The sequence below is a fragment of the Alosa pseudoharengus genome, unplaced genomic scaffold (genome assembly GCF_046254945.1).
Source record: "Alosa pseudoharengus isolate Yale_2024_CS ecotype anadromous, Long Island Sound unplaced genomic scaffold, YU_APseudo_1.1 YU_APseudo_1.1_scf_8, whole genome shotgun sequence".
Taxonomy (NCBI): Eukaryota; Metazoa; Chordata; class Actinopteri; order Clupeiformes; family Clupeidae; genus Alosa; species Alosa pseudoharengus.
The window spans coordinates 31,990,828-32,007,261 of record NW_027468870.1 but is presented as its reverse complement, the minus strand read 5'-3'; the positions used below and the strand labels follow the sequence as shown (position 1 = coordinate 32,007,261).

Sequence of the window (16,434 nt, the reverse complement as noted above, 5' to 3'; positions counted from 1 at the left end):
TGTAATTTCCATCTAGTAAGAGCTTTAGATTCTACACGAGCAGAGAGAGGACCATAATCATTTTATGATGCTTTGAGGGCCCAGCATAATAAGAGTTTGTTTTCAGGGAAGCCCCACATGTCTGATGTCGAGAGAAGCAACATGGAAGGGTAAAAAAAAAAAACACTTGACGATTGATTGAGGGGAAAAATTGATGACAAAAGTGAACGGAATGGGCTTCAGATCAGTCACGTTCCTCCCCATCCTACCCGGTCCAAAATAATGGCCAATAAACACATCTCTGTCTTCGAGACAGAGCATGTGTTTGATCAAAGACACTTCGTTCTAATCAGCGGAGACTGGAACAATGTCAGATCCAGGAGTGCCGTAATCAGTTCTGAGTGGGAGATGTCAGGGAGAAGCTGGCAGAGAACGCAGATAAACAGTCTGGCGTCCGCCTCAGCAGAGCACTGTAACTCTGGACGGCAAATGTGGGTACAGCATGGTCTTTCAGTCAGACAGACAGATGGTGGATGGTCTGGATGAAGATGTTGGACTTGACAGGTAAAAACTATGGCCCACTCAAGTGACCCACTTTAAACTTACTGCCCATACCCAGGGCAGAAGTAGGAAAACCTGTGACACCCATCAGCAGATATGAAGGAGACCAGGGTCTCATGCGCACACATGTTGTAAGGAGTCAAACATTTGTCCGTTCCCTTACAAATCCCGAAGCAGAATGGGCATCCGGGAGGAACTGGTCAATCAGTCATAATGAGATTATCCTTATCAGCCAGCGGTATGAAGTTAAGATATGATGTAGTTGAACTATTCACACCATTTGGCAGCAAGAGTCGTTTTATCCAATGTCATGCAAATGACTGTAATTATATAAGCACATCATTGAAGGTAGAATTGGTAGAATTTGTCAGAGGGCGTTCTCAATCCTACTTACACCTCACACTTGCTGACATTAATTTTGGAGAGGAGTGGAGTGTGGTCCCTGCACATATGCGCTCAATTTCTCATTGATCAGAATATACAGGGAAAAGGTGCTCTATGAGTTCTAAACAAAGCTTTGTACATGTGGCCACAGGTATATAAATGTATTGAAACATTGTTTCCTCAGATAATATGGAGAGTTTTATGTGTAATTCAGCATTTGAAAGCATGTGAACATATAAAGTACTTGGCAAAAATTATTGATAAGGTCACATTCTGAATTCTGGCCAGTTAAAACTTGGCTTTAGTAGTCAACTTTTATTATCATTGCTAGTTGCATAGCTGAAAAGCAACAACCTGTAAACAAGTGGTCAAAAACTATCAGCTACGAAAACAGGAAACACCCCAGTCTCATTGCTGTGGTAAACATCATCTGTGAGCATGTGAGCGTGTAGCTTGTTGGCGTTGAGTTTTTCTCTGTTTACATTCAACGGGACAGTTACATTTCATAAACACAATTTTGTGTTCTGCCCTGGTGGTGCCACATCGAAGGGTGAAAAACGAGATGTTTTCTTTTCGGGATTGAGAAATTACACAGGACCTGATGAGAAGCATGTGGGCCACGCTGAGGCAGAACAGCTGTGTAAACGCTAAAACCAACATCATTAGTTTTATAGAAGAGTATTAAAAAGGCACTGCTTCAGCCATACATACTGTAGGCAGATCGATAACAAGACGGTTAGCATTCGCAATTAGTGGAAAAACTTGTGAGCACAATCCAGCAGTCTGTCAACGCGGCATCATCCTCACGCCACAACTGTGTAAGACTACACTAGGAATGATAACAAGTCTGGGTAACAATTAGTAGAAGAGGTGGGCCCCCCACCCCCCACAACCAAACCCGTTTGGGAGTCGAAACAGATCTAGACGCATTAAAAGCCTCTTTCGTAATTTCTCTTTGGACAGCTCCGGCTTGATGAGGTTTTCACAGTCAATTGGAAGTATTCAGCAGATGATTTGAATTGTCGTCCGTCAGGGCTGCGTGTTGATGACAGGGCTATCTTCACTGTTATGCTTTCTGCTGAGGGAGAGAGGGGAAGCGGTGAGCGTGAGAGTTCCTGACAGGCGGCGAACGTGTGAGGCGGTGGCCTGGCATCCCTCTCAGAAAACAATCCAGACATCTCCAAATATGCATCCAAAATATTTGCTCGCACAACTCGCGGCTGTAAAAATTGAGACGAATGGAAAGACAGAGGTGAGGGTGTGTGTGTGTGTGTGTGTGTGTGTGTGTGTGTGTGTGTGTGTGTGCCTGTGCTTGTGTGTGTGCCTATGCGTGTGGTGTGAGTAGGCCCTACTTGCCGGGTGTACACGACAGCACAACATCAAACACAAAAACAGCTTTTTTTTTTAAAGATGATGAAGATGAAATGATCTGGATGATTAAGTCCTCTCATGTCTCGCCATTTGTTCTCTCTCACCATCCCTTTGTCTGTCTATCCTCCTCTTTCCTCCTCAATCCTCCTCTCCTCGGCTCAGCGCACAACAAACAGCATACCCGATTGCTTTTAACAAAAGCCAAAGCATGCCTGTCATATGACTCATGGAGCTCTCTTTTCAAACTATGGAAATTAATATTGAAAAAATATTATTAGAGCGGATCCCAAAAGCGGTGACACACGTAGGCCACGGCCCATAATTCCCTGTCTGTCTGCGGAGGCCAGCGATCCCCGGTCTGATGGAGATAGCGGCCTTGATAAGAGACCATCTGCTGGTTTTCATGGGAGACTCAAGAGCACCATCATCTCACTCCTTTTATTTTACGGGCTATTCCCCACTCCCACCCCCCCCCCCCCTCTCTCTCACACACACACACACTCACACACACCCAGGGGAGCACTCTGGTCAAATATTAGACCTTAATCTGGATCTATAGCTAATCTAATCAGATTGACACGCAACACTCCAGTGATGTACTGTATTTACAGGGAACATGTGAAATCAAATAAAAATTAGCACAGAAAGCCAGTAATAACAATGGGGGATTTGGAGTGACTCGGGGTGTTTATATATTGGGGGGGGGGGGGGGGGGGGGACTCCACACATTCATGCAATATGAACACATACACTCCTCTCTCTCTCTCTCTCGCTCACACACACACACACACACACATACACACACATGCATATGCTTGCTCTCTCATTTACAAACACACACACACCCTGTCTCTCGCTGACACACACACACACACACACACACACACACACTCTCGCTCATACATACACGCAGACACACACACACACACACACTTTCTAAATCAAAGTCTGTCTTAATGTCACAAAAAAGATGTAGAAAGAGAAACAATATGAGAAGGGGACACAGAGAGACAGACACAGACAGACATACAAGAGACAGAGTTTTTATTGCACTATGAAATTGGCCCAAAATGACAAAAAAGAATGGGGGGGTATAAAGAGGATGCGGTGTCTGAGACATCTGTCATCCAATGAGATTTGCACTTATTCATGAGTCAGACAAACATCAAATGCTTCAGAAATCCCAAACTACCCGCACGCAAATGCAACAAAACACACACTCACACACAAATCAACCACTGAGCTAACTGCCACTCACACACCCACCCACACCCACACACACCAGAAACGCCATGATAGACTTGGAGACACCCATAATCACAACCACGCTAAGCATCAGAGGGAAGACATCAGAACACACAGTGTGTACACACGAGGGCAAACACTCAATACATTAAAGGCCTACATCCTTTGGGTTGGGGGTTCCTTTGTTTCTTCCCTTAATGGGTCTGCCAAGAACCTCCCAGGGCGAGAAGAACAGTTCTGAGTAGAACATTTAATGGTTCTTCTGAGAGGTCAAACAAAGACGAACACAGAGGAACAGCCAGTAACTGGAACAACCACTCATGTGGTCCCCAGCTCAGCCTATCTTTTCTCCCTGGACGCCGAGCAAGTTCCCCTGGACAGCATGATGATGACAGTATCTCTGTGTGCCGGGGTAAACAGCACAAACCCCCCTCTGGAGAGTGTGAGGACACCAAGAACTTCACACTACCTCAGAGATACGCAGATGCATTGCCATGGAGACACACACTGCTATGTTGTTCCACAGATACGGACCGGGTAGAGAATCAGGTTTATTTATGAGGCCTGACTTCAATGAGGACCCAGGGGTGCCATGCCTCGTCAGAAAGCCCTAACCCTTGCAATATGGCAGGAGCTGTGCGCTGTATTGTGAAATGTGCTGATGAGGTCTCCAATTAATTCAACCCCCGCTCCTCCACCTCCCCCAGATAGTGGGGTGACCCAACATGCTGTTAATCATTCTGAGGGTTGGGACTGAACCCCCCCCCCCCCCCACCCCCACCACGGCTCTGTGCCAACTGGTTCTTTCAAAGCAGACGCAGGGGAATGATCTCAACATCTTTAGTCCAGAAATCATGGCTCTCTCTTTCTGCTGCTCCACCTTACTCTCTTAGATTTTACTTTTAACGCAAGATTTAAAGGGTTCATTAAAAATGCTTTTGTTCCCCACAGCCGAGCCCATTACCTTAGTGAAGGAAAAAAAAGGAAAGAAATCCCTCTTTTGAAGGAACAGCCTTTCGGCAGACGGGGGTTGGTGTGAAGGAGCCTGGAGGACATTACCTTCATAAACTTTAAAAGTATGTATTAAAATATTTTTTCATTACATCACCCTTTAAACTGCATATAGGGATGCCTGTAAGGTAGAGACGCATGCTTCACTTTTACAGGACAGGACTCTCGCTGCCATCAGGAAGCACCAACCTGCTTCAGACCACAGGGGCTAAGGTGCCCCTTTCCCCTAATGATTGGATGTCATTGCCGTTGGCTCCACAGGAGGTTGAAACAAAAGAAAAGTTGCCCCCTAAAAAAACTCACACACACTCACACACGTTCCTGTGTCAGTGAGCAAGTAGCCATCGCGGCCACATCTTGCTTGCGGTGGGCACCCTGCCAACGTCAGGCTGGCTGCCCCGATCCCCACACGGAGCTTTCCATTTGAACCTTCAGACTGGGGCTGGGCGGCACCTGTCAGCAATTTGGCAAATATGTTTTTCCACCTGCTACCTCCTTCGCTCTCTAACAACCACCCCCCCCCATGCCCCCTCTCCCCACCCCACTACCACACCACGCCCTCCTTCCCTCGCTCGCTCCCTTTGTTCCTCTCTCGAGTGCTCGCCCGTCCCCTCTCCCTTGGCTGGTTGCTGGGTCTGTGTGTTGTGGCTTCAGAACAATTCCAATTTGGGACGCGCTGGAAACCACATGAAACGCGTTGTGTGAAGGCGGCCGCACATCTGCTGCGCAGCGAGAGTGACAACCCGCTTTCGCCGCTCGCGATCAATCACCATGGCCAGAGTGCTACCCACAGACCGACAGACAGACAGAGCGAGGGTGAGAGAGGAGGGAGAGAGAGAGAGAGAGAGAGAGAGAGAGAGAACGTGTCAGTGGATATATGTAAATCTAGTTCACAAGAGAGACAAAGTGAGAAAACAGTGACAGAACAGGACGTTTCAGTCTAAAATGATGTGTTTGTAGAGCCAAACCACTGATTATTAGTCACTAATCCTTTCCACAGAATCACATTGGTGCGGGAGGTTGACTAACTGACTGAGTGAGAGAGGTGGTTGAGAAGTCATTCACTGAGTCGGTCAGTTCAGTCGGTCATTCAGTCACACTCAGCTTCATTTCTCATGACTCTCTAAACGCCAAATGCCACATCACTCAGTGGCTTTCACTGAAACTAATAAATCTTTGTTTAAAAGATATCGGTGCCAAAAAGAACGGCCCATGGCATATGCCATCCATATGTTGCATATAGGCAGATCAACATAACTTCTTTAGTTACTGCAAATCTGTTTTAATTTCCGCCGTCTAGTCAAGAATATGACATGGAACTGTACCGAGTCCAGAAAAGAATGGGAAAAGAGGCCCACAGTTCAATCAATAATTCCATAAGATATTAAGGGGAAAATGCTATTAATTTTGCTTTATGATGTTCCATACATCAGGATGGAGTACACAAAAGATGAAAAACAGATCAAAGATGTAAGAAAAAGAAAACTAATAACGAACCAGTGTGTTTCAACAGCTACAAAACAAGCTCACTGTCTAAGATCTCATCTTATAGGAATATACGGAACAGCTGGAGGCCTGACAACAACAGCTGGAAGCCTGACAATGAACGACAACAACCACGGAATGAACAGACAACACCTCCCCAAATGCCAGGGTATGGCTATCCATATGCCATATTATTTATCATGTCAGACAATTTGGCTCAGTTCAACTGCATTTCAATAGTAACCATCAATGAAGGATCAACGAATGCGGAGAAAGTTGTCAATGTCAATTTCCATTAAACTCTCACGGGTCAACCCAGACGTCTTAGCCACGGCACGCTCTAACCGGGAGACGTGGGCTGACCCCGTATTGTGGCGCGGCACGGCTCGTCCCCTCAGTTCTTGGCGAGACACTGAGACAGTCTTCACAAGGCCTCCAGACACATGCGAGTTCAACTCTGTGACTGTGCAAACAACGGACAAAAAAAATGCGTCACACTGTCAACAAACGTAGGATGAAAGGGACCCCAGCATAGCTGCACATCTGAAGGAGGAAGAATCATATAATAGTGAGTGGGGCTGATGATTTCTTTTTCTCTTTTATGAGAGGATAATGAGTCCAACTTTGCGATCACAATCGGGCAGGAAAGGCAAAAGGTAGATTACTCGAAACCAGCTGAGGACATACTGGCAGTGTGGTCAAACCTCAGTGTGGGGCTGCCTGAACAGAAGAGGTACCTCGGCACAACTGGGGCTGAAAAGAACCGCATGCATCATAAAAGGAGATAACAGCAGGAAATATGCTGACGTGGGATCCTGAAATTAATCACATATTCTTGATGGTCTTCTGAGAATGATATCAAATTTGTTTTGTGCATAATTGCCTCCATATGCCTGCAAAGCGATGCGCATGATTGTTTGCCTGCTCACATCCGCGAGCGAGCGAGTGGTGCAGACAGAGTCGGCCCAAGTGTACGGCTTCCAGTGATCAAATGTGAGCTCATGGCAAAGCCTCCAATTGGTACAAAAAGACCAATCACATGTGTGTGTACACACAAACACACACATAAACACACACCAAGATTGCGGCCACAATTGCGAAAGACGATCCTCTAAGGACACTAATTTCCTTAGAAGAATAAGTAAAAAAAAACAACGACAACTAGAGGAACTCATGCCATCCTTTTGATGGGTACCACTTAGAATGTCAGCAATCATGATGTAGGTGAAGACTCTGCCTGGGTCCAACTCAAATACGAGGCATGACATTATAAATGGGAGGGTAATCACCGGCTGTGGTGGATTCTCCACTGCCACTGATTTATGGCATGCACAACTCGGATCCTGCCACGGTGCCGAAGATGGATCGCGAGGAGTCATCCTCGGGCCCTAGCCAGCCAGCCAGCCGGCTGATTTAGCCTCGGAGAGCTGTTAAAACTCGGGCTGGCAGCTCAGCCCAGTGGAGAGCATCTAATTCCTCCCTGCCTGCCTGCTTGCTTGCCTGCCGAACCCAACAGTCATAAAGCATTGTGGTCAGGCCTTAGGAGGACACAAAAGACAACAGTTTCACGAGAATTCCTTTCCCAAGTAATTGCACTAAACAGATCTAGGGTGAGTGGGAGGGATGGAAGATTATAGGAGGGTGGTGGTGGAGGGGTGTTGGCAGTGGTTGAGGGTGTGGGGTTGAACGTCTGGGGCTTACCCATGCAAATTGAACTTCAGAGGGGCAATATTATGAAAACAGCCGTGCACAGGCTGAAAGTGCAAGTGTGAAAAATATAAGGGTGTGCTGTGGCTTCCAGCAAAAAGCCACTAAAATAACAATACATCTTTTCAATTACTCGCACGGAATAAACACTAAAGCCATTGATACAGGAAAACACTTGTGTGAAGTGGTTACGTAAAAACTGGCGGTATACAATAGGAACCACAGGCAAGGCTCAGTCCAATGTAAATCCCTTCAAAGTGCATTAGAGCACACAACCGGACATGATTTCTACAGAGCACAGCCAAGGATAGGACTACACACACACACACACACACACGCACACACACACACACACGCACACACACATACGCACGCACACATACGCACGCATGCACACATACGCAGGCACACACACACACACACATACAAATGCACACACACATACACACACACACGCAGGCACACACATATGCACATATACATACGCACGCACACACACACATACAATGCACACGCACATGCACATACGCACACATACGCACACACACACACACTTCATCTTGTCTACAATCCTCACATAAACCAATTCCCAGAAACGGATTGGTCAATTTTCTTTCCCTAATCTAAAACGGCTTTCGGTGTTGACACGTTGCACCTGAGGAATTCTAAAGTTTGTGTTCGATGACCGTGCGGTCAAACACTGGACTGGATGAAAAAGCAGCGCTCCCACATCGGATCCTGCTGTTGCCGTGGCGTTAGCCCTTCTGACGGAGCTTGTGTGGCCAGGCTGTCCATCCTCTGTGTAAACTTGTGACCCGGGAGACTAAATGTTGACAGATTGTCATCTAGTTGCAGATGCCGACCCCATGGATTCCAGGCTCCTTTTGAAAAAAAAAAAAAAAACGTCTGTCTCTGAACCTCAAACCAAACATGTTTTGGCTTTTGGACAAAGAAGGGAAACTTCATTTACCAATAACAGTGGTGGAGAAACATAAAACACAATAGTCTGTGATTTCTGAGCTCGTCTTTGAAATGAAACCACCCCTAAGTGCTTAGGGTCAACAACTGAGGGGAGTGGCATTCTTTTCAAAGGACATCTAAAGACAGGATAATGGGTGGCATTATACACACATACATGAGAGATGACTGGACGAATTATAAAAGATCACATTTTATACACGTAAATATAGGCTACAAGATGCAGCAAGGTTGCCTCAGGACAGTGGTTTGGCAAAACACAGCCAACTGGCCAAATCAGTCCAGAATAGAAATCATACGACAGAAATGTTCTTTGGGCAGAGACTTTAGATTTGGTTGTAACAAAACAAACCAAAGGAAAAATGAATAAATAAATAAATATCACAGCTTGCTGTGTCGGGGGGTTAAGGTCAGGTTTGTGCCCCCACAGTTCAGGCCGTCTGGGGGAAAGAAAGGACAGGAGTGCAAGTTCACACCAAAAGCAGGTCAGCTACACAGACAAGAAACGCTGAGGGAAGAAAAACACATTCAAGAGCTTATTATTTCCAAAAACTTCCTGAAAGACTTTCCACAGAGGAGAGAGGTCTTGAGGCCTTTGGAGATTTTAAGACTGTCATCTACAGGAGGTTCACAAGTCAACAGAAAGGATTTAACAGTGGAGAGGTTTCCATAAGACAAATTATGGAGTTTTTGTCTGTAATGTAATTCAAATATATCTCTTTGCCCTCTGCCCCTCTACCAATTACCCTGAAATGGAACAAACAATTGCCTAAGCAAAACAGGGCAAGAAAAAAAGAACATGTCACTTTATTCCACTGCTTGGTTGACTTCCCCATTGTCCTGCGTAATTTAGAACACATAGAACTATATTAACCGTATGTTATTTGCACACCTATGAAGTAGAGCCAATTTGTTGGCCGTATCACACTTGTATATTAATTCGCCGAATTTGTTGTTAAGTTTAAATGAACTGTCACGTTGCATCCAAGTTGTAAAATACAGATGTTCAGAACATAGTAACATTGTATCATATGACGGATGTGGACATGTAGGCTAAGTAAAATAGTGATGTTTCAAAGCTAAGGTTCATCAGAATCCTGCGATGTGCCTGCTTGACAATGGAAGAGATGGAACTAACGACTGGCCTTTGGCCATAGCAACCATCCATTTAGAACTAGTAACGTCAGTTTGTGCGACATTGTTGATTGTTGACTGATGGTTGAGTGAGACACCTTTAGAAAGTATTGTCAATTTCACTTGTACACACACATGCATTCAGAGCAGTACAGTTTTCTGGAGGTCAACTGTGAACTCTTTGTGAACCTTTTGCACAGGCACATTCAGCCTAATGGTGCACAGCTTGGTAACCCCCAACTATTTGCACCCCTCCCCCCCCCCCTTTTAATGGCTATTAGTTTCTATAAATAAGCATATGCATCTCATAAGATCTGTCTTTAAGACATGTACACATTCGTTCTTGATTCAAAACAAATCCAATAATAGCTCAGACACCTGTCCTTTGTAGAATATGGCCCAGAGCTACAGGCTTACTCCAAGGTAAGACTCATCTGTGCACTACAGATGTACAAATTCTAAAGTCAACAAGGTTGAGCTAAATAAAAACGACAGAATAACTAATGGAAAAGATGCCCTGGCTTAAATAAGGCGTTGCCTTGACATCTTCTGTGTGACCCAGCAGAGAGGCATTTCTATTACATTTCTCACATAATAAAAGTGCTTATGAATCAACAGGCTAGTGTGTTCGGGGATGAATGTCTATCATTTCTTCATTTGTGAGATTATTCAGGAAGGGTTATTGGATTTCAAAAGCAACATGTCAGGGGTTGCCAAGTATCCGGTTTCTTTTTGTTGGGTTCTTGGCACTGCATTTCAGTCAAATGTAGCCAGCCAACAGCTGAACCCCTCTTTATTCACATTTTTCCACACAGGTAAGAGTTTTTACTGTTGATGCCATTCCTGTTACCCTATTTGCAGAGGCCATCATTATTTAATCAGTTCCAATCACACGTCTTACAGAGTCCTGATCCGTTTAGGACGAGGTAAGCAGATAATAAACACATCCTCGGGTAGTGTTGTGGGAGTCTATGGGGACAATTCCTCTGACATAGTAAGAAAATCTGTTGAAATTTTAACGCACAATTTGTAAACGACTGTAAGACCATTTGTACACAATGTGTACTAACAGCAGGAATAGATATTACAGGTAGTAGAATTGAGAACTGCAGTGCAGCAAACAGATACCCATGCCATAGTTATGAAGACAAATCATAAGCCAGGTTCATGCAGCAGTGTTGCAGTAATTGGAAAGGACTAATTAGTAAAAATGGCCTTAAGGTTAATATGCTGTTGATGAGGGAGCCGTCCCTGCAGTAGGGCAAGTTGTGGTCTTTAATCAAAGGGGTAGGTACCAGATGGGTGAACAAGTTTGTGTGTGTGTTGTGTGTGTGTGTGTGTGTGTGTGTGTGTGTGTGTGTGTGTGTGTGTGTGTCTGTGTTTTGTATGCATGTGAATGTGTGTGTGTGTGTGTAAGAATTTCACACAGAGCTCTGGCCACACGCCCACAATGCCTAAGGAGGCTCCGAGACAGAGAGAGAGAGAGAGTCAAAGAAGAAAAGAACAAGAGAGAAAGGAAGAGAAGAATAGCAAGCCAGCAGGAGGCCAACCTGCAGCAATTCATTCATGTAGACTTTTCCCAAGGTTCACTTTGAAGACACAGTTTTCCATGTGAATAGTTTAGCACAGTTAGTACCAAGCAATTGCTCCAGGAGCCCCATGAAACAACCCTGTTAGAGGAGCAAACACTGTTTGTTTGGCCACTGTGTCAACAAGTCTATATTTCCAACACTGTAGACACGCAAAATCCTCATCCTGACAAGCGTGTCTTCAAAGAGAAGAATTACATGCATGTCCTTTTACATTTTGTTTGATCAAAGTTTTTGGACGCAGCCTGACAGGATTTAGAGGTTTTAAAGTGGAAAGCAATTGTTCCTTCTCTACCATTTTATATGTTGCGATTGCTTCAGTTACCAGTTGCGAGGGACAGAACTGCTTTTGCCAGACCACCAACGACTGACACTGATTTAGTAATTAGATGATTCTCTTCATATAAAAACTGAACTTCTAAAGCACTTCCACACAAAAAATAATTATTGCTGTTGTCAATTTTGCTATTTGTCAAGTTATTCTTCACAGGGTTTATAGTCACATAAAAGTCACTGAGAAAGGATTTCATTAGTGAACAATGTGATATCATGCCACTGACTGCTATTGGAAGAGATTTCTATTTGTCTGTGCTTATGCATATTTGTATAAAAATTGAGGGAGTCAAAGACAAACAAAAAACTCTATGCGCAGGAGTGGAGAGGCCTTTACAGTGTGCCAAGAAAGTAAAAGATACAAGTGGCATATTAACAGCCTACATGGCAAGATGGGAAGCCTGTTTGTGCCACATGCAAATGGCTTGCAGCACTGTCGACATGTCAGGCCCGTTCTGACACGTAGCGTGAGGTCACTCACACCCCTCACAGTGAACAGCATTCCTGCAAAGATGCACGCACGCACGCGCGCCTGTGTGTGTGTGTGTGTGTGTGTGTGTGTGTGTGTGTGAGAGAGAGAGAGCACTCTCTCTCTCTCTCTCTCTCTCTCTCTCTCTCTCTCTCTCTCTCTCTCTCTCTCTCTCTCTCTCTCTCTCTCTCTCTCTCTCTCTCTCTCTCTCTCTCTCTCTCTCTCTCTCACTCTCACACACACACACACACACACACACACACACACACACACACACACACACACGCACACACACACACACACACACACAGCCTAATCATGCCAGAAGCCAAGGAAACCAATGCAGTGGTTACACTAGTAGTTGTGTGTTGCCGTGTGTCCCCAGGCTACAGCACATACGCACAGGTACACATGCACAGGTACACATGCACACACACACAGACAGAGAGAGAGAGGGGGGGGGGGGGGGGGGGGGGACAGCGAGAAGTGAGAGACAGGATGGAATTAATTTTCATAAATATGATGCAGCAATGTCTGCATGTTATATGCCCTAACAAGTCTGCTCTTTGAAACCGATCGATTGGTCATACCAGGTGAGCCGAGCGCTCAACATCAGTCGTGACCACAGGTAACCTGCCTGCTCAGAACAGGGATTTGCTTCACATGCACAAGAGAAGAAGCCCAAGGGCTTAAGTGGGATGAAGCAGCATATTAAGAGATGACTATTCTACTTCAGACACGGACACATTTCGACATACAGACGGCTCATGCTTTACGTGTGTGTGCTCTGTCAGAGTTAAGCCGGCGCTGTCAAGCATGCAGCTGCCTCCCTGAAGCCAAGTGTGTGGGGGGGCATTCCATTCATCTTAAAATGTCATTCATTATTTTAAATAGCCTAAGCTATTTTTTTATGTTTTCTGTGAAAATTAAAAATGCTTGCTAATGGATGTAGTCGCAGAGATGCTGCTGCTGCATTGCTGCACCATGGTCATATGGAAAGTGCATTACTTTTCATGCATACTGAAAAGCACATCGACTTGAAACATCCACTGATATTAGGCTGTTCACTCTAAGTGCGTCCAAGTAGAAGAGGAATACGCTACTCATGCTTTTTTCCCCAATAACTAGAGTGAATATAGAGAGAAAATAAATTAATTTCTACTTTCCTAGGGCAATGTCCTTGCGCATATTGATAGGCCAGGCAACAAACACATCAGGCGGGATGTCACATTTCAATATTCATCTCACTGCATAGGCAACTACAAATTTGACCTAGTTCACGTCAAAGATGAAGATGTCATGACAACGCAACATCACTGGACATCCATGATCGTTTGTCAGCAATGGTAGTATCTGTACGTTTGTAGCCTATTCGTAGAGGAATCTAGGAACATGGTTATTTTTCAAAACAATGTTTATGAGATACAAGCCTGGATGAGAGTGCCTTAAACAAGCGGCAGCGCAGCTAATGCACAAAGCCATGGACGAACAATGGGGACAAAACACACATCCCATGCCTTCCAAACAGGCATTTTGCCTTTAAGTGTAATGACATTTATTTACTGTGATACAGCTATACCGTAAATTCACCCATTAGTGACTGAAGCAGCAGTCTGTGAATAGAGCAGGTTAAAAAAAAACTTAAGCGGTGTTACAAATGTCATGTTATCTTTACCTGCATGTCTATTGTTGAGTAGCTCATGTCCAAGAGCTGCAGTTCAGGGGGGAGTAGTACATGAGGCTCGGCAGATCCCACGGGAATAACATCATCTCTGTTCTTCTGAAGAATCTCCCGTTGCACCTCAGACCTCAAGTCCAAATAACAAAACAGCGTGACGAGGTGCAACGACAGAGAGAGGACGAAGAAACCGAGAAAAATCTTGCAGTTGTTGCATTGTCTTCTGCAAACACATGTGGAGTGTTTAACATCTCTGTCCTCTAAGTTTGAAAACTTTTCTGAAAAAGACTTAGGTGCCATGGTTGGTTGCGGGCGAAACTGACGCTACTTAGACATAATCGAATATTGTCTTATCTGGTCAGCTCCAGATATGATCGTCTCGATGAGGGCGAATTACTAGTTTAACCCGGCTTCATCTGTTCAGAAGCCGCAAAGGACAAGCTGATTTGATAACCTACTGGCGCCCCTGTAGTAAGACCCGCCTCTGGTCGCCGATAGGTTGTAACCTACCAGACGTCATTTCATTGAAAACCCTCCCGCGGAAAGATTGAGCACCGAGGATGATTGAATGGAACATAAAAACCCATGTTTTTGAATCTTCCCTCAGTCGAAGAAATGCGTGTTTGAACAAAACAGGCCTGCCTATTCAGATATTACTTTATCTTAAATTATCCTACAACAATTTATCTAAAAGACACATTTGGAAGCTCCAGTCATAACTGGCGTATAAGGTGAGCCCTCCAGTGTTGATAGGATTACCAAGGCATCCCTAATCAGATAATGTAGCCAAGGCTATGGATCCAGCTTTCCAAAACATTTGGCTTGCAAATAATATGGGTTGTTTTGGTAGTGCCACAAATATGGTAATTGCTTACTGGTCTGAGCCAAAAGAAAAGAGAATCATTTAAAATGCTTCACAATATTTGTCATTGCCTTTGAGAAAACTGATATGACACAGGCACCTAAAAACATCACAGGAATGTAATTGCAGTGGAAGATGCACACTACTTACATATGTGGTTAAGGAGCTGTGGGCCGACTGCTCTTTGGGTAGATACCCCCTCCCCCTCCCCCACCCACCTACACACACGCATACACACACCACCCTTCACCACCACAAGCCATCTGCTGCCAAGCTTCACATCTTTAAAGTGTTAATATAAAGGCATTATAGCGTAATACTAACACATGTTGAGTCCTATATTCTCATCACCGTAGATTCTCTGCCTTGACACTTAAAAGCAGCTCACTGGTGCGAGTCATATGTCGGCTAACCCACAGTAACATACACACAATCCCGTTGCATTTAGCGTGCCATAATTTTCAGCTCTGACCTCGGTGTGACTGATGGTCATCACACACACATTCACAGCTGGGGTGTGTGTGTTTGTGTGTGCGCACGTGTGTGTGTGTGTGCACGTGTGTGTGTGTGTGTGTGTGTGTGTCATCATGAGAACAGCTTCATGTTTTATGACTGGGAACATGCACATAATCACAATTATTTGAGGCCAGTCCAGAAACACACATGTGCACACAAGACACAGAACCAGAGAGCATGAGTGAAGAAGTAAGGGCATGTAAGTCAAACATAAGAGAGAGAGGGAGGGAGGGAGAGAGAGAGGGAGGGAGGGTGGGAGGGAGAGAGGGAGAAAGGGAAAGATCCTTGAAATCCTTTGGGTTTCCATTACAAACACTACTGAATCACTTTGAGATATTTCCAACTATGACATTATGATTTGTATTAAATCATATTGTGTACCTTTTACATTGGCAGTAGAAGCCTTTAAAGGCCAATAGAAATATCATTAAGTCTGCGGTCTTGTTCTGGAGTTAATGGTAATTCTTGAGGGCCTGTCCTACTGGTTGTGTGGGCAATTTGATGGTCTTAATGGTTCCTCTAGACAAAGAGTGATGTCGGAAATAAGCTTGCCAGTCCTTGGCAAGCACTAAGTGACAAAACACACACGACTCTTTGTTCATTCTTTTTATGCAGATGATGTCTTATCGTGATTGCTCTGTGATTACACTATTTGTGTATAGAGGCTGTCATTTCAAATAAGGCTCAGCGACGAGGAAGGACATGTGTTTCATCAATACAGTACTACATTCATGCTCTTGACCATGATGGCTGCTCTCGTGTTCCATGCAGTGGCACACTCACATTCATGTGTGGGTTGAGAGGAATGATTTGCACGTGTGCAGTATTTATGGAGTTTTTATTCGGTTTTGTGTTCGTTGAACTGTGACATACGAACTTGCATAGCGCAAATACGCATGGGCAGACAAAGGACTTCAGTGTCACTTGATCACTATGTAAAGAAATAATATAATGGAGCTTTTAGTTTGCTTTCTTGTTCTTCCATAGAGCTTTACATGCGTGACTTCATTTGATCTGCTGTGTATGAGGTTATGGCAAACTCATCTGTATAGATGAGACTCAGAGTTAAGACATGAGCATTTCTAATAGAACAGGGATGGGCAAAAATACATCAAAATGTATTTTAAAATGA

At 44.6% G+C, this 16,434-nt stretch overlaps 1 protein-coding gene across 1 annotated transcript in view; it reads right to left on the bottom strand.

The window, feature by feature from the left end:
• Positions 1-14,321, bottom strand: part of eda (ectodysplasin A) — a 42,383-nt gene extending 28,062 nt beyond the window's left edge. The window contains exon 1 of the mRNA XM_076273793.1: positions 13,922-14,321. Within this exon, the coding sequence (XP_076129908.1) occupies positions 13,922-14,224 (303 nt within the window). The 5' untranslated portion in view covers positions 14,225-14,321. The remainder of the gene's footprint in view (positions 1-13,921) is intronic.
• Positions 14,322-16,434: the final 2,113 nt, after the last annotated feature.